The sequence below is a fragment of the Hydra vulgaris genome, chromosome 11 (genome assembly GCF_038396675.1).
Source record: "Hydra vulgaris chromosome 11, alternate assembly HydraT2T_AEP".
Classification (NCBI taxonomy): domain Eukaryota; kingdom Metazoa; phylum Cnidaria; class Hydrozoa; order Anthoathecata; family Hydridae; genus Hydra; species Hydra vulgaris.
In genome coordinates, this window is record NC_088930.1 from 24,281,204 (window position 1) to 24,299,878 (window position 18,675).

At 25.7% G+C, this 18,675-nt stretch overlaps 2 protein-coding genes across 2 annotated transcripts in view; one reads left to right on the forward strand and one right to left on the reverse strand.

Moving 5' to 3' along the window:
* LOC100212348 (phosphatidylinositol phosphatase PTPRQ) overlaps positions 1–18,675 on the reverse strand; it is a 268,145-nt gene that overhangs the window by 125,296 nt on the left and 124,174 nt on the right. The window lies entirely within an intron of this gene.
* The window catches only part of LOC136071962 (uncharacterized), a 35,709-nt gene that overhangs the window by 13,231 nt on the left and 3,803 nt on the right, over positions 1–18,675 (forward strand). The window contains exons 3-13 of the mRNA XM_065810525.1: positions 1,431–1,458; positions 2,088–2,142; positions 4,632–4,783; positions 5,576–5,698; positions 7,464–7,511; positions 10,276–10,381; positions 12,628–12,807; positions 12,904–13,010; positions 13,079–13,170; positions 13,256–13,282; positions 13,398–13,471. Of these exons, the coding sequence (XP_065666597.1) occupies positions 1,431–1,458; positions 2,088–2,142; positions 4,632–4,783; positions 5,576–5,698; positions 7,464–7,511; positions 10,276–10,381; positions 12,628–12,807; positions 12,904–13,010; positions 13,079–13,170; positions 13,256–13,282; positions 13,398–13,471 (992 nt within the window). The remainder of the gene's footprint in view (positions 1–1,430; positions 1,459–2,087; positions 2,143–4,631; positions 4,784–5,575; positions 5,699–7,463; positions 7,512–10,275; positions 10,382–12,627; positions 12,808–12,903; positions 13,011–13,078; positions 13,171–13,255; positions 13,283–13,397; positions 13,472–18,675) is intronic.

Sequence of the window (18,675 nt, forward strand, 5' to 3'; positions counted from 1 at the left end):
TTGCTGTTAGGTGATATTGCTATCTACTTAAAAAAATATTTTGAAGTTTATTAAACTGCTGATAATTCTAATAAAGACAAATTAAATAAAACACATTCGGTAAATCATATATAATAATGATGAAAGTATTTGATTTAAAAATTTGGTTTTATGCATCAAAAAATGCAAATAATTTTATTATAAATGATTGTATATCAATTTTTTAAACCAAATATTTTCATCATTATTAATTATGAAATACCGAATTTGTTTTATTTTATTGACTTTATTAAAATTATCAGCAGTTAAGTAAACAACAAAATATTCTTTTATTTGAACAGTAATAACATTTTCTGATCAATTTTTTTTTTAGTTGCTTTCATCACTTCTTATATACATTCTTTTTAACATAAACTCTAATATAATATATGTAAAGTAATAGAACCAAATTTTTTACATAAACTCTAATATAATATATGTAAAGTAATAGAACCAAATGAAAAAAATTTGATTTTATTAATATTTATTAATGTATCAATATTATTAAATTTTATTAATGTTTATTAATGTATCAATATAATGTACTAATAATGATTTGAACGTTATAAAACATTAATAAGATTTTCTAATCATATTTTTTCAGCTGCTTCTATAAATTCACATATAGTATATGTAAAGCAATAGAAGCAGCTAAATTATTTTTTTCATCTCAATTATTTTTTTCAATCAGAGCTTTTAATTGGTTAAATAGATATTGGTTAAGAAAGGCTTGCTTTGTAAACAAGAAGTTTTGATTTTTATCCCTACTATATCCCTGGTGGTATAGCTCTCAACTTATTTCTTAACTTCTTAGTTAAATGTACCTCCATGATGCTCTGAGATAAGACCGTACATAGTTAATAGAACACCTTAATGACCACGATAAAAAGAAATTATTGTGAGGTTGAAAATAAAAAATTTAAAAAAAATTTAAAAAAAATTTCTCTGACTTTAATGAGCTTTGTGACCTTAAGAAGTTAAAATATAGTGTTAATAAGTAAAAAAATGTGTTTTTAATACTTTTTATATTTTATGTCAGGTGTTGCTTTTTGTTGTTGTGTCTTTTTTTATGAAAGATGTTGCCAAAAGTATTATAAGAATTCCAAGAGTTTTTAAAGCTTTGTTTTTATAAACTTGAGTGGCCAACCATAATTAATATCATTAATTTCATTTGCAGTCATAAAACAAGATTTTGGTTTATGACCAAATAATAATTATTGTATTATATATATTCTTATAATTATATTATATATATTATATTCTTTTTGAATAATAACTTTTACAAGTTCAAATAACTTTTAACTTTTTTCTTTTTTTTTTTTGAACTGTTTTTGAACCCTTTTAAGTTTTTATGTAAAAACTGATATTATATTTAGAAAATTTTCTTAATGAATCTTTTAAATATTTTTTAGGAATTCAATGTCTCTGAAGTGAATACAGGTAAAATTTTGATTTAAAGTTGAATTTGTTTTGTTTTAATACTAGAGCAAGCAAGGCTTCTTAGCTGCAATGAAAGCAGTTTATATAGGAATGTGTAACCAGTACAATGAAAACCTAGGAAAACTCTAAAATTTCTGATTTACTTTTGATTTACTTCTTTGTGGTTGTATCAATAGTTTGTAAATCTGCTGAACTTCCTAGTAGTTGTATCAATAATTTGTAAACCTGCTGAACATCCTAGTGGTTGTATCAATAACTTGTAAACCATGTATGCTGAACTTTCTAGTGGTTGTATCAATACAAACACTCATTTCTGATATGCAAAACATGATAACACCAAGAAAGCCATTCAGTTGTAGCTATAGCTTTAAAAGCTTCTGTATTGTCAAATTAAAATAAGAAAATGGCCTTATGGAAACTTATCTAAAAAATCTTAGTGTGAAAGAAGTTAATCTTTAATAAAAAATTATAATTCTTATGACACACAATTGTAATTTTGTTAGACACAGATGTGTTCTGTGTGTCTCTGTTAATGTATTTTAATATTTTATGATTTTAGAACTTTCTTTAAGTTGTTTTTTTTTTTTTTATTCTAAATTTTATAGTTATGTTTTTTAAAATTTTTAAAGCAAAATCGGTTGGCGCTATTTCATCTGCAATGTTCGGAGGTAGAATTGCTAGCAGGTAAAAGTTTTGTTTTTGACTAGAAGTTTTTATTTTGGGTTATGAGATACAACCAGAAATAAGTTATTTGTTTTTTAAGAATTTGTTTTTAAAATACTTATTTGATAGTAGTTAGATCATTCCTAATTTAATCATGGGTTTGACTTTCAAATGTGAAGTTGTATGTAATGAATGTATTTTCATTAAGTAATATTTGAATTTGCTGCTTATGATAAGTTAGGTTAATATAGGTTGACCTAGCAAGATAATATAGGCTTGGATTTTCAAGTCAAAATTGTAATGCTATAATTTTTAAATTTATTTTAGTTTTATTTCATATTTGTTATAATGAATATAAAGTTGTATAATAGCTCAGGTGTATGGTCATTTAGATCAACTTGTCCTGCTGTCTTGTAGGATTTGCTTTCTAATCAAAGAAGTGTACTTCCTATTATCAATACTATCTAATAATCCTTTAATGTTTTTAGTATTATTCATTTTTGTCTGTTATATAGTTAGAGGTGTCTGCTCACCCGTAATTTACTATATATGTATGTTTGTGTTCTGCCTGAACCTCTGGCAAGGTGTTCACTCACCTGTTAGTTATTATTTGTGTGATTGCGTTCTGTCTAAACTTCTGTGCAATGTTCACCCACCCATTAGTTACTATATGTATGTTTGTATTCTGTCTGAACCTCTGGTGTAGTTTTACTCAGTAACCAACTAGTAACTACAACTATATAATATACATTCACCTTAATTTCCCGGGTTAATTTTGATGTAGTATTTACTTAATGCATTTTCCAAAAATCCTGTTTAATGTTTTAAAGTACTGCTTACAGAAGTAACTTCTTTTAACTACTCCAGGTCAGGTCAGGTTTAGGATCATCAGGGTTACCCTGCTATCGGTAACAAATAACCTAGTGCTACCTGTCCCTTGTCCTGCTGCTATGTAGGATTTGCTTTTCTAGGCAAAGGCTAGGAGAAATATACTCTGATTTAAATTTACCCTGTCTTGGGGTTCTTGGTTGAGTAAAGGCTAGAGAAGGTGTCTCAATAAAAATACTCATCTTGGGCAGATGTTAACTGCAACATGTTGTACATAGATGGCGTTCCTGTTAATGCTTTTGGTGTACGTTGTTGAGGCCGTTTAAGGAGTCTTAAGTTATTTATTTTATTTAATTACTGAGATTGAGGTAACTGCATAGCTTGTTTTTTGTTCTATAAAATATGACCAAAAATACATTAAACTTAAAAAACCATCACCTCCACCTAACTTCAATATATCTTTTACAAAAATTCCTGGTCTGCAAAGTAACTTTCCACCTGTTGAATTTAATTTTTTCAAAATTTTAACAGGCTTGTGTGCTCTTTGTGCAACTAGAATTAGACTAATTTTAATTAGTCTGTTTCTTCTTCAGATCTCAGTATTGACAGCTACTATCCTTTGATTCTCTAGACTTTATTAGTTACATGCTTGGGTGTTTATTTACACATCAATTTACGTATTTGTCAAGAAATCTGGTTTGAATCCTCTGAATACTCTTTTATGTGTTTCTGCACCTCTCCACTAAATCACCTTTCTCTTTGTTCTTTATCATTTTTCTTCTCTTCACTCAATCACCTTTCTTTATATTCTTTATACTCTCTTCCTTTCAAGACTCTTTTTTTCAAGTTTCTGAAAAAATTTCATTGAGCCCTTTTTCTTTATTTTTCTGCCAATATTGTTGTTATTGGCGACTTTAATGCTCATTACACTGAATTAAAAGTTAAAATTTGGTTGTCACAGCCGAAAATGTTGAAAAACATATGAAAACTTCTTATGTTTTTCAACATTTTCTTCTTATTGTGGTTTGACTCTCTCACAGAGTTAGAGTTGTTCGAAACAAAATTAGGTCCATGAAATTAATGAGAAATTTCACATCAAAAAGTGATTTTAAGTAGTAATGTTTTGTTTATTTTTTTGTGTTTTTCATATAAATAGCAGTTCAATTGTAAGGACTTTACATTTTGATAATTAATTTGAACTTAGATGTAATATATTGAAAGTATCCGTTGTCATACTTTTGTAATATATGTCATTATTTCAACTAAAAAACAAAAATTTTCCAGATTTTTGGCAATTCATAAATATAGTTTTAGTATATATATATGTCCCTCAGTGTGTATATGTATTTGTGCTTGCATATATCTTCAGGAGAGTGCTCGATGAATTTAAGTAAGTTAAAATAAATTAAGTTAAAATACTTGAGAACAGAGCTGTATTTATATATTTTTTGTAAATAAAACTACATAGTCTTTACAACTATAAGTTTCATGCTAAATACAATTATCAGGTAAAAATATATTTTCTTAGTTAATAGTTCTTTGGGATTTTAAAACAATAAAATTATTAGTTTTAAAAAGATTAGATTTTTCTAAAACATTTTTCTCTTGTACTGAATTATTTTTCCACGAGAAAAAATCATATTAATTTATGTATATTATAAATAAAATATATATATTTTTAGCATTGTGTGGGGTTATATATGTGACAAAGTTGGAAAAAGAGTTTCTTTAATATTAGCTACTACTTTCTTGGCAGTATCAACATTGTTTTTTGGTTTTAGTTTCAATGTAACATGGACTATAATTGCACGATCTCTTCAGGGATTAGCTATGGGTATAATATATTCACCTCATTTATTGATTAATTACATATAAACTTTTGTTAAATGATTTTTTGAGGATAATACAATTGAAATAATTGTGAAAATATATAAATGTTTAAAATTACATAATCAAAGTTTTAACTTGTTGTTTTACTTAAGATATATTATGTATTATTTATATATGTTTTGAAATATGTTTAATTTAAAGCTAAAAATGTATTGGAATCAAGATGTGTTCACTTTCATTATAGCTTGACTTTAAAAAAAAAAAATTTTAAAGTTAAAAGGTTATTTAAAAATAACAGTTTTCTGTGTAATTTTATTTTTATTTTCATTATCATTATTATTTTATTTGTATTTTCATTATTAATTTTATTACTTGAAGTTTTTAAATTTTAAATTTGCAAAGAAATGTCACACAAATAAAATGTTTAAGTTTAATTTATAGTAAAAGAAGACTTTGAAATCTGGGGAGAAAAATTTTCAAAAAGATTTAGTCAAAAAAAATTTAAATGTTTAGATAAAGTAAAAACTTTTTATAACTTTATTAAATAAGAAGTGATTTAAAAAGTTATTTTTGTTGGTTTTGCTCTAGTTACTATGCGTTCTCTGTTGCATTACTCTAGTTTGCAACAAACAAGGTGTTATAAATAAGCTTAAATATGTTTCTACAAGGTATATGGTTTAATCCTGACATTGTAGAAGGTAAGATATGAGCTTTCTGGACCACTATCTTTTTTTAATTTAATTTAACTTTATTCAATTTTATTAATTTCTTTTTATATTTTCTTTTTTTTTTTTAGGTTTAATTGTAATAACAAAAGCTATTATATCAGATGTTGCTGATAATTCAAATCTTGCCGCAGGACTGAGTTTTATTTTTTCTGCAAGCAATATTGGATATATAGTTGGTCCTAGTATGTCAGGTAGGAATAATTTTTTTCTTTTTAACATTAAGCCAATGATATAATTTTCTGTCGAACAGCAATTATTAAAAATATATAGAGAATCAAATCTTGCCTTCGATTGTTTACAAATTTTTATTACTACTACTTACTGCTCTGGATAGTGCTTATGTAATTTAAATGATTTTAGTTCAAATTTGTGTTCCTTTTTAAGCAGTCAGCAGAGGATCAACGGCATGTTTTTTAATAACATATTTCAAAAAATATATTTTCTTCAAGATGACCTTTTTAACTGGGTGTCTTTACATGTTAAAATGTATTTTCTATTTTTCTATTTTTAGCTTACTACCATGCTTTGCATTTCTTCTGAGTTAATATTATCTGCAATATTATTTTATCAAGGGTTTCCTCTTTTTTTTTTTGATTTTATTTTACAAAAAATTGTAAAAAATTTAAAATTTACTCTTTTTTTTTGTAATATAATTTATTGTGAAATTATTGCCATTTTCTTCTAATAAGCTCTCTGTTTAAGACAAGCTTCAAAATTGCAATTCCTGTCTTGAATTCTTGTCTTGTTGGACCTGCTCTAGCTGTCAAGCTTAAGCTTTTTTCTCATTGTCAAAAAGCTGTATCTCTTTTTTCCACTACCAGGGTTGTTGCTGCAAGCTATTATTATATTTTTCATCAGCCAAAACTCAACCTCACATGATTTAACATTTAGAAAAGTTAAGTTTTTTTTAACTGTAAGAGTTTCTTATGCTCAAAAAGCTTTTAATCAATTAGTCAGTTAGTTCTTAAATATTTATTCTTGAAAGTAACAACAATAACTCTTCTATTTTAAGAACCAGTGGCCGCCAGATCTACCAAATATAATTGCTGTTTCATCGTGTCAAAAAAAGTTGCAACAGCAAAATTACACCAGAAGATACACCAGACTGTGTAATTAAAAAAAAGAATTTGGAAAAAATTTGATTTAAAAACTTTTCGGCTTTTATCTTTACTGTTGCAATAAACTAACTTTTCATGAAAATTTAATACAATATTTTGCACATAATTTAATACTAATAACTGTACTACTTCATATTTATCTAATCTGACATACATTGGTCGAATCAAATAGTGATTGGCGCATTGGAGTGTTCATACATTGACTGAGGGTTTTGGTTTCGACAGGCAGTCTATTACGCCTATTAGTACCTTTGGTACCAGTTACCAGCCCAAGCCATAATGATCTAAAGTACTTAGTTGACCATTGTTTTGATTTATGTTGGAAGCATGCACTGAGAAATTTTCAGCCTTTATAAAATAACGTAGATCTGACTGCCACAAGCTCTGGCTGTCACAAGCTCTGGCTGTCACAAGCTCTGGCTGTCACAAGCTCGTAGACTATATCATCTTAATGTTTTTTTGGCTCATCAAATTTTTTTTGCTCTATAATTCTTTTTTTTTTTGCATTTTGTTAACTCTGAAATATTGAACACTGCAGCCTTGTAGAAAATAAATTTTGGTATTTTTGTATACTCATGGTTTTCGAAACTCTTATTTATAGGGTTATATTTTTTGTATGTGACCATATGTTCCTGTGTTGAATTTTTTTTTATAAAATAAGATATCGTTTTTAGTCTAAGACTTTTTATACTTTCTGACGAATATCAAATATTCCTCAATGTTCCGATGATACCTTAAAAATTACATTAAATATTAAACCATATCAATTTTAATATTTAGGATATCTGATTTTAATTTTAATTTTAAAGATAAATGGTTTTAATTTTAATATTTTTAGGATATCTGGTTTTCCCTGTAGAAAAGTATCCAAAAGTGTTTAGAAAAGGTACTTATAGTATTAGTATGTCCATATTAATGTACTATTTGATTTTTTGTTTAAAAAAAAAAAGTATTACTTGTAAAACAGAAAAATGTTTATGTAAAAAACATAATAATGATAATAAAAATGTAAATGTAAGCTATGTAAAAAATATTAAAATTTTACATCTGTAAATGTATAATAGCTTCATTTATATATATATGTATATATATGTATATATATATATATATATATATATATATATATATATATATATATATATATATATATATATATATATATGTATATATATAAATACTAAGTTAGGTGGACTTCATAAAGTCATTTTGTATGACTTTATTATAGATAACATACTGAGGATAATTATTCATTCTTTTAAAACCACATATGAAATGGAAGTGTGATTTTTAGATTTTTAAATATTTAAAAAATTCATATTCTTTAACATAAACAATGCTTTATTTTGTGTTACAATTTTCAGATGATGCATTTACTTACTTTTAGGAATAATGTAATAGTACTACTAAAAATTAATTACAAGTAGTTTGCAGAAATGTGCGTAAAACAAAACATTCTGAGACCAAGACACTATAGTCTAAGATCATGGCCAAAACACTTGGTATAAAACCAAAGCAAAGTTTAAATAAGATATAATAATATCTAATAACATAACATAAATTGAAAATAAGGTATAAAAGTATGTTAGTTTTATCATTTAAAGTAAAAGTTTTACTATAGCTTATAATTTAGTTTTTATAAATAAAAAATAATTCATAAGCAAAAACGGTATTTAGCCAGATTGAACAGGCAGCTAGATAAGATATCTGCAAAAATTAAATGCTGGAATAAAATACACATATTCAAATCAATTATAGCAAAGTCTAGGTATATTGCAAGTGCAAGAAATAAATTTGATCTGTAAAGATCACCATACATTCATTACTTAATTAGAATCAGATATAAATTACATTGTCTTGGTGCTCTGATTTTTTTACTCCTCATTCCATTCTTAGGCTCTATATAATCTCTTATTTATTCTTGTATAGAATACTGTTGTCAAATATGACAACAGTATTCCATACAATTATGGGCTGGTCCTTTTAATTATACTCATTCTCTTTAAGAAACAATCCAAAAACATATTGTAAATGTAGTTGGACCTGCTATAGCTCCCAAGCTTGTGCATTTGTCCCATTTTTTATACAGTTGCATCTTTTTTATATTTTCTACAACTACTACCTTAGTCACTGCTCAAGCGATGCACATCTCTAACACATCTCTTGTCTAATTTAAAAAATTCAATTTGTTCCAACATAAAACTCTTGTTCTGCCTAAACTCAATCTCACGTGACTCCTCATTTAGCAAAGTTGCATCCTTCTACTGTAACTGTTCCACCATTCTCAAAAACTTTTATAAACCTAGTTTTTTACCTCAAACACTATACTTTAAAAGTCCTGTCTCTATGTTTTCCTCAATTATGCAGTTTACAGTTTCAAAATTGTTATTTAACATTTGCCTTTGCTTTTTTTTTTTTTTTTTCAACATCTTTGCTTCCAATAAGACTGCAATCTTTGTTGAAAGTTACGAGATAAAGAATAGAATACGGAGCAAGAAAGTGTCCGGCAAGATGAAGAGATGCAACCTTAGTAGATGCTAATTTTGCAATGGATTTGATATATGGTTTCCAAGGAAGATCGGAAATAAGAGTTAATCCTAGAATATGAAGGGTAAATGACTTGTCAGGTTAACTACCAACTTACGCAACATTGATCTTTTTTGGAAGTAGACTTGCTATTAAAAATATATGGTAAATTGTATAGTTTTGTCTCAAAAATTAAAGGTAAACCTATATTATATATAAAGGGAGTTTGGTTTATTTAGTATGTGGCTATTTTCATAAAGCAGAATTAAGTTTTTTTCAGAAAATGGGTACATTATTAAAAAAAGGCTGACACCGATACTCTGCACTAAAAAACTTTGTTAATAAAGTTCTTTTATAAAAATAGTAGCAATCTATAGTGGTTGTCTTAAAGCAGGGATTCAGTTGTATTGTTATATATGCAAAACGCATTGTAAACATAGTTAGAGCTGCTTATATTAGTTATATATGCAAAAACGCATTGTAAACATAGTTGGACCTTCTCTTGCAGCCAACCTTCAATAATTGTCACATGGTTGTAATGTTGCTTCTCTTTCTTTTTTCTATAAATACTATAGTGAGCGCTGCTTTAAAGAGCTAGTGTCTATTGTATCATCTACTAAATTTTATTCTTGTGTTACTCGTCATTTAATTAAGTTTCATCCTTTTACTTTAACTGCTCCAAAAATTTTTATTTGGCTAGTTGTTTGCCTTGAACATCAGTTCTTTGGAATTTGCTCCCATCATTTTGCTTTCCTAATTTATATAATTTCCAATCTTTTAAGTTATCTGTTAATCATGACCTTGCTCTAAAAACTTCATCTTTTTCTTCCAGTAACTTCCAAATCTAATAGTGGTTGCTTGGTTCCTTGTTGGTGAAGTAAAGATGTTTGAAAAAAAAAAAATTCTCTATTGTTAACTACTTTGCACTATTCCACCTGGTTTGTCATCTTTACTTAGTTAGCAATTGACAAATTATTTGTAACATCTATATAAAAATATTATTTAATATTATTATTAACAAGTATACATTAATTACACTGACAAAAAAAAACAATTTTAATGCTTTCTGGATTTATTTGTTTATCATTTTATACAATTCAAAATGTTTTGAAAAATGTTTTTTTTAGGATCATTTTTTGATCTCTTCAAAGTCTTGATTCCGAATTTTATAATTGCTGTTGGTCTCACTGTATCCTTAGTTGTTGCATTATTTCTGCTTCCAAAAAATAAACGGTAAATATCCTCTTTTAATATTGTAGTTTTTTTATCTTTTTTTTTTAATTTGTTAATTTAGTCATTATGAAAATTTATTTTGTAGTGAAGAAATTTATTTTGTAGTGAAGAAAAATAGTTAAGCTTGGTAAATTGAAAATTTTTACAAACTTCAAAAATTTTAAATTTCAAAATCTAAGATTATTGAATAATTTTTATAATAAGAATAAAACTTTTTATTCTTTGTTATAAAAATAAGCTCTGCTTATTATATTCTTATACTCTGTCTATTCTGTATATTATATAGAATGTTTTGATTATTTAAAAACATAATCTGGTATAATTCTAGAAAACTTTTTTTTTCAACATCTTTACATCGAACAAGGCTGCAAGCAACCACTATTAGAGATGGAAAATACTGAAAGAGAAAAGATGAAGTTTTTAGAGCAAGGTTCACAGATAACTTAAAAGGTTGCAAATTATATGAATCAGGAAAACAAGATGAAGGTAGTGAATTCCAAATAACTGATGTTTCAGGAAAAAAATGTAGATAAATAAGTATTTTTAAAGCACTTAGGAACATTCATAATAAAAGAATGAGACTTAATTGAGTTACTTGTAACACGAAAATGAACTTTAGTAGATGGTACAAGAGATGCTAGCTCTTTAGAGCAGTGTTTATTTTAGTATTTATAGAAAAGAGAAAGAGAAGCAACATTACGACAATGTAATAATGGTTAGAGGTTTGCTGCAAGTGCCGGTCCAACTATTTTTACAATGTGTTTTTGCACCTTGTCTAAAAGAGAAAGGGCATCACTGGAAGATTTGCCCCAGATATGGCAACAGTATTTAATACAAGGACGTATTTGAGATTTATAGAGAAAAAGAATAAAATCAGGAGTAAGAAAGTGGCGAGCAAAGTAAAGGGATGGAACCTTAGCAGATGCTAACTTTTTAATCGATTTGATATATGGTTTTCTAGAGAGTTTGAAAGTAAGAGTTAAACCTAGAAGATGAAGAGTAGATGACTAATACGTTACTGTACTTAATTATATTACATACAATAAATTAATGTTCATAATTATTGGAAGTATATTACTGTTAATAGTTATTGGAATTTCTAGACTATTGCGAAAACGATTAGCTGAAAAAAATTGAGTTTTATCTAAGTTAAAGTTCACCAGCCAGAAAGGCCCATGCTGTAGCCAAAGTGAGATCTTTTTCAAGCTCAATTGCCCTCTCCAAGTAATCAGAGAGTGTTGGCTTCTTATCAAGACAAGAATAAATGGTAGTATCATCAGCAAACAATGCCAACTTAGATGTAAGAATGTCTGGAACATTGTTAATGTAAATTAAAAAGAGTATAGGGCCAAGGATAGATCCTTAAGGAACCCCTGAAGTTACAGTATCTGAACAAAAGTGCTGTCCATCGAGGACAACTTTTATACTACGATTGGTAAGGAAGGATTTAATAATCTTAAAGATATTGCCTGATATACCATCAGAAGTAAGCTTATGGAGAAGACCAGCATAACTACTTGATCTGAATGATCGATTGATCAATCTTGAACTTTTTTAAAATAATTTAAATAGTTTTTGCATTGACATCTTATTTCCAAGTTATTGCCATTTCTTTTTAAATTTCTTGCATTCCAACATAGTTATTTACTGCCTTTTTGAAGTCTTGTTCGAAACAATAAAATGTTAAATACATTTATTTTTGTGAAATACAAAACTTTTCCTTAAAATGTATTATTAGCTAAATGTTAACTCGTTGCGATAGTAAATAATGTTGTCGTGAATGAAATAAATAACACCATAATGCATCACTTTATTAGCAGGAAATGTAGTTTATAAAATTGTAATTTTTCTAGAAAACAAATTTTTATTATTATGATAAAAACATTAGGCGTTAAAAAAACATTAAAAAACATATTATTAAATGATATTTTAACATAAATTAGAAAGCTAATTTCACAAATTTATGATTAAGATTATAAGTTGCATTCTTCACATTAGTTAATGGCTTTACAAGAAAAGCAATGCCGCTGTTCAATTGGCTTAGTAAACTGGTTATTTTTCTAATTATTTTCTAAATTATTTGCCACTTATATAGTTTTACCCTAAAAATGAATTTAAAATTGGTATTTTTTTAAATAATATTTTAAAACAGTTTAAATATTTAAAAATATGTAAAAATATGAATAAAAGTATTTAAATCGTTCTTATTGGTTTTTCAAATCAAAATTTGTTTATAAATATTATAGTAACACACTCGATGTTCAAGAAATCCCTATTGATAACGTTTGCCAACCATGCATAGAGAACACTGATATAGTTAATGGCACAAAGGTTTTTGAAAAAGATGTTCTACTAAAAAAAAATAGGCACTTAATTACAAGTTATTACCAAAAGTTTAAAGCATCAAAAGTGGGGGTGTTAATGTCGTAAGAATTTTATTGATATGTTTTTATTTTTTATTGAACTTCGATCATTTTAACCTTTTATTGTTTTTATAAGTAAAAATAATTTTTTTTTATAAGTAACAAAGATTTTCTTATTTCTGCAATGGTTTACTTTGTGTACTCCATATATACAGTTGGTTTTGAAGAATTGTTTCCAGTATTTGCTGCAACCTCAATAGCATACAGTAAGTATTAGTATACTAGTTTTAAACTATCTACAAGCTATTTATACATACTTTTATGTTTTTTTTAGATGGTCTGGGTATGAGTCCATCTAATATTGGTTTGTTCTATATGGTGTCTGGATTCGCTGCCATCATGACTCAGTTTTTAATCACAAACAAAGTGCTTTTTTATTTTTAGTCTTTTGGACTCTTTTTGTTTTTTACAACTTACAGAATCACGAACTTAAAAAAAAATTTCACTTTAGCTTATCAACAAATATGGTGCTAAAAAGGTATTTACATATAGTTTTTAAAAATTAACTATATTATGACTCAAAAATAATATTAAATCTAATTAAGTAATTTATCGAATATGTATATATATATATTTTTTTACTCAATTTTTAGATATTTTGTTATTCGATATTTATTTTTGCTTTGTTTGCTGTATATTATCCAACCAATGGCTTAATTAAAAACAGGTAGTTGCTTCGAATACTTTTTGCTTTTTTTGAGAGTTTTTATTTTTATTTATTTAAAGATTTTTTTTGTTTGTACCAAAGCAATTTTCTTTATAATATAAAAAACTAATAAAGAATTAAGTTTGCTGAGGTTAATGGTTTTTTTTAGTCAATAGAGCATTGTGAAAAGTCCAGTAGAGTAGCACCAGTTCAATATATCCAACCAGTCTATGTAGACTAGTTAAAAGCAATAAGTTAATCTAGGTTAGGTAGCATACAATTATTCAATAACCCACTACCAAGTTTAAATCAACATTAAGAAAGTTTTCTTTTAGAAACTTTAGAAAGTTTTCTTTTCGTATACAAAAATTTTATTTTAAATCAAAAAGTTTAAAAACTTAGTCTTTTTTTTGTGTGTGGGAAAAGCGAGGTCAAAGTTATTTTTATTTCATTTAAGTATTGCAAAATAGAGCAGAACAACATATTAACTTTCATTTTATATAGTTTTGATCTATTTTGTACCATATTTTTAATAAAATAGTAACAAAGCTGATATTTTTGAATGCATTTTTGTTATTTGTCTTTTTAGAAAAGAGTACTTTTGCAATGTTATAAGATATGAAATATCATATAAATCTAATGTACATGAAGGTTTTACATTTAGTTACAGTAATTAATGGGATATTGATGTCATAGTATCTTATATAATAATTTTATTAAATATTAGTTTTCAGACTTATTTATAGTAATAATCACGTGACAATCAAGTGATTTACTTGTTAGAGACCTTGCAACATTAACAAATAATTCAATATGTCAAATGCTTTTGTAAAATCCAAGAATAAAACATCAATCTAATGTTTCCATCAAGTTTTCTATAATAGAAAAGTTGTTGGAAACATTAGATTTAATTATGTAAATGTATGAAGAAGATTTTTTCAATTAATGTTTTATTATTGTCTGGCATTTCTTCACTTTGATGTCTAGCTATTGTATTTATTTTAATTACTATAAATAAGTCTGAAAACTAATATTCAATAAAATTATTATATAAAATAACAATTTTAACAAATTGCAAACAATTTAATTTATGAAAAGCAACACGATTTTGTTAATTATAAAAGTTGGATTACTATACAACTTTTGTTATTAACAAAATCATGTTGCTTTTCAGAAATTAAATTGTTTTCAATGAAGTACACCATCATCTGATCTTTAATAATTTGCTCCATAAATTTACAAACAGTTGATGTTAATGAAACTGGACTAAATTGGTAGGATCTAATTTACTATTCTTCTTGAATAATGGAATAACATTTGCACATAATCATAATTTTGGAATATTGCCTCAAATGATTGATTTATGAAATAGTAATGCTATAGGACTTGAAAAAGTTTTTGAAGATTATTTTAATACTTTAGGATGAACATTATCAGGTCAAATAAAATCAAAAAATAAGTACCTACAAGTGAGATAATTCTCCTGTCAGTTTTAAAAGTAAGTAATGAAATTTCATGGCTTTGGAATAATGTTAATCCAAAACTTTAAACTAAAAAGAAGAAACCTCTAAGAATTAAGATATATAAAACATTTAACATGTAATCGCAGCAGAACAATCTTAAACTTCAAAACATAAAACTAGTGTTTGTTGATTGAAAAAAAACCTTTTGAAGTTATTTGATAAATCAGCAGACCGATGTGTTCATCTTCAAATAAATAGTGATTACAAGTTTGAAGTTAATAATGTTTATTTAAAGATCCACAACATAAAGACCCAAACAAAAGTGTGTGTGTTTTCCACAAAACTTTAATTAAAAATACTTTTCTTTAAATTTAAGGTTCAAAACTTTAACGAAGTACATTTTTAAAATTCCAGGTTCCAGTTTTAGAAATAAAGTATTCAAAGGACCAAAAAGCTAAGCAAGGGTTGTTAGGAGACTGCCAATAAGAATAAATTTAAGATTTAAAAAAGAAACAATTTAAGACAGCCAAGATTGCAAGTAAAAGGACTAATAATAAAATTGTTATAACTAATAGCAAAACAGTCACTCTTAGTATTATGTAAGTGAAACCTATGGTAAGTAAATAATAGCAAATAGCTGCTTCAAATTAGTATTATATAAGTAAAACCTATGATATTTAAATAAAATACAAAAATGGTTATATAATGAGAAAGATCATAAATATTTAACAAAAGCAATGTGAAAAAATTTGCACTAATATAGCTACAATTGTCATATTTATCAGTTTGGATAGTTAATAATAAGTATTGTTCAGAAGTTTTTCATTTGAATTCATCGGGATAGATAGCATAATATTATATTTTAATTAAAATTAATAAAATAATAATAATACTAATAGCAATAATAATAATAGTATATATATATATATATATATATATATATATATATATATATATATATATATATATATATATATATATATATATTATATATATATATATATATATATATATATATATATATATATATATATATATATATATATATATATATATATATATTGATTAGTTAAGTTAATATATAGTAAATTAATATAAATATTTAGGTATTATAATAAATATATCGGTATTATATTAGGTATTATATAAAGATATTTTATTAGGTATTATATAGGTAAATATATAGGTATTATAATAAATATATTGATATTATATAATATATATAATATATATATATATATAATATAAATATATATATATATATATATAATATATATATATATATATATATATATATATATATATATATATATATATATATATACATATATATATATATATATATATATATATATATATATTATATATATATATATATATATATATATATATATATATATATATATATATATATATATATATATATATATATATATTGATTAGTTAAGTTAATATATAGTAAATTAATATAAATATTTAGGTATTATAATAAATATATCGGTATTATATTAGGTATTATATAAAGATATTTTATTAGGTATTATATAGGTAAATATATAGGTATTATAATAAATATATTGATATTATATTTTAAATTTTTCTCAAAAACCACTTAATTATTTCCAATGATTTTTTTATATAATAATGGTTACATAATTAGTTTTTTTGTGAGTGGGTGTAGGGTGAGTGTAGGGTGAGTGGGTGTAGTTTTGTTTACTTCTCATTAGTTTATGCAATTTAGAGTAATTAATATGCAATTAGAGTCCGGAAATCAAATAAAATTTTGAAATTTTACATAGAAAATCCATTGTTCCAATATTCTATGATTTCAAAAGCATGTAAAGTTCTAAAATCAATTGTTGGAATTGTTATAAAAAGTTATAAGGAAAACAAAACCATAAAAAGAATATTGAGTAGTGGTGGATCAAGATTTATTTTTAAAAAAAAGACAAAATCAATAGTTGACTCAATTCATCAAAATCTGACTCAGTCACAACAAGATTTAGCGAAGTTTAAATGCAGTAGATTTTTTGTTCAAAGAATATTCAAAAAGATAAATTTGAAAGCATATTACAAGAATAAAATATCAAAAAGGTTGCTTGATGGATAAATCAAGGTAATCGGATGAGCTAAAAATTTGCCTGCATAAAAGATTTATGCAGATGAAACTTACTGTTAAAAAGATCATTCGATGCTTCCAGGTAATCAATACTATTATCAGTCAAAACGTTAAAAAACTTCTGACAAATTTAACTACATTCGAGTTGAAAAATTTACTTCTAAGATCCTTGTATGGCAGGCTATTTGCAGTTGTGATTTTAAAAGCTCTCCTTTCATAACAAATCATTTTTTGAAAGCACATTTATATTTGACTGAATGCTTAAAAAAACGACTTCTTCCTCTAATTAAAAAACACAAACAACCGACCTTATTTTGGCCAAATCTGGCATCAATCCACTATTCCAAAAAAGTAATGCAGTAGTATAAGAAAGATAAAGTCAATTTTGTTTCAAAGGGTGGTAATCCACCAAACTGTCCTGAGCAACGAGTATTTAAATCTTACTGGGCAGTTGTGAAGGGAATATTTAGGAAAAGAGGTAAATGTGCAAGTGGTGTTTTATAAGTTAATTCTACAAAAAAAGTGACGCAAAGTAAAATTATGGAGATGATGGTGGGTACTTTACAAAAAATTAAACTACTTGCACGTCATAAAGTTAAGGGTAACTTATTTTTCTTGAAATAGAAAATAATTATGTAAGCATCATTATAAAAAAAACCATTACAATTGATTAAGTGGTTTTTGAAAAAACTCAATTTAAAATCGTCTAAATTTCAACCAATCATGGTGATTAATATCTTGTTGTAAAGGATTCAAATCAACCTGATGATTTAGATTCTATAAGTTATAATAATTAAAAGTCTACTTTCTCTGACAAATTATAGCAATAAAAAAATCAACTTTATCTGACCGCTTAAGACTTGCAGTGACTGGTGAATTTGAACCCAAACCAAACTAATTTGCTTACTGATAATAATTGTTGCAATACTATTGGTATTCCTAGCAGCCATAGTATTTTTACAAATATTGTCATGATCGCTGTTCAAGCAGAACTTTTACCTTGATTAAATTGGTTTATTGACTAAAACTTATTTATTCATCAGTTTTTCATCAAACATGGGGAACTTTTGGGGCTTTTAAGTTCACTACCATTTTCATGTTTTCTTGAGTCATGCAATTTTTTATTAAGTTTTTAAATTACTTTTTTCTGCTTTCTTTAACTCCTAACTTAAACGGTTCTGTTAACTCCTAATTTTAATTGCATTGATGGACATGAATTTGTTTTAAAAAGCAAAGGTTTGAAATACTACACTGTATAAGTGTCTGTTCCCAAGATTTTTTAGTAACTCTGATTTGACATTAAGTAAAAATTTTTTGGCGCTTTATTTTGTTCCAAGATAAATGTTAAAATACAATAAAACATAACTACTACTACTACTACTACTACTACTACTACTACTACTAATACTACTACTATTACTACTACCATATATAGGTAATCATATTTCATAAATAAACTTCCAACAAGGCTTCAAGCAACCACTTTCAAGTTGAGAGTTACTAGAAAACAAAGAATAGAGTTAAAGAGCAAGAAAGCTATTGACAGAAGACTTTAAAAGTTGTAAGTTGTATAAGTCAGGAAAACATGAAGATTGGAGAGAGTTTAATCCTTGAGAGTTCAATCCTTCAATCCTGCACTTCAA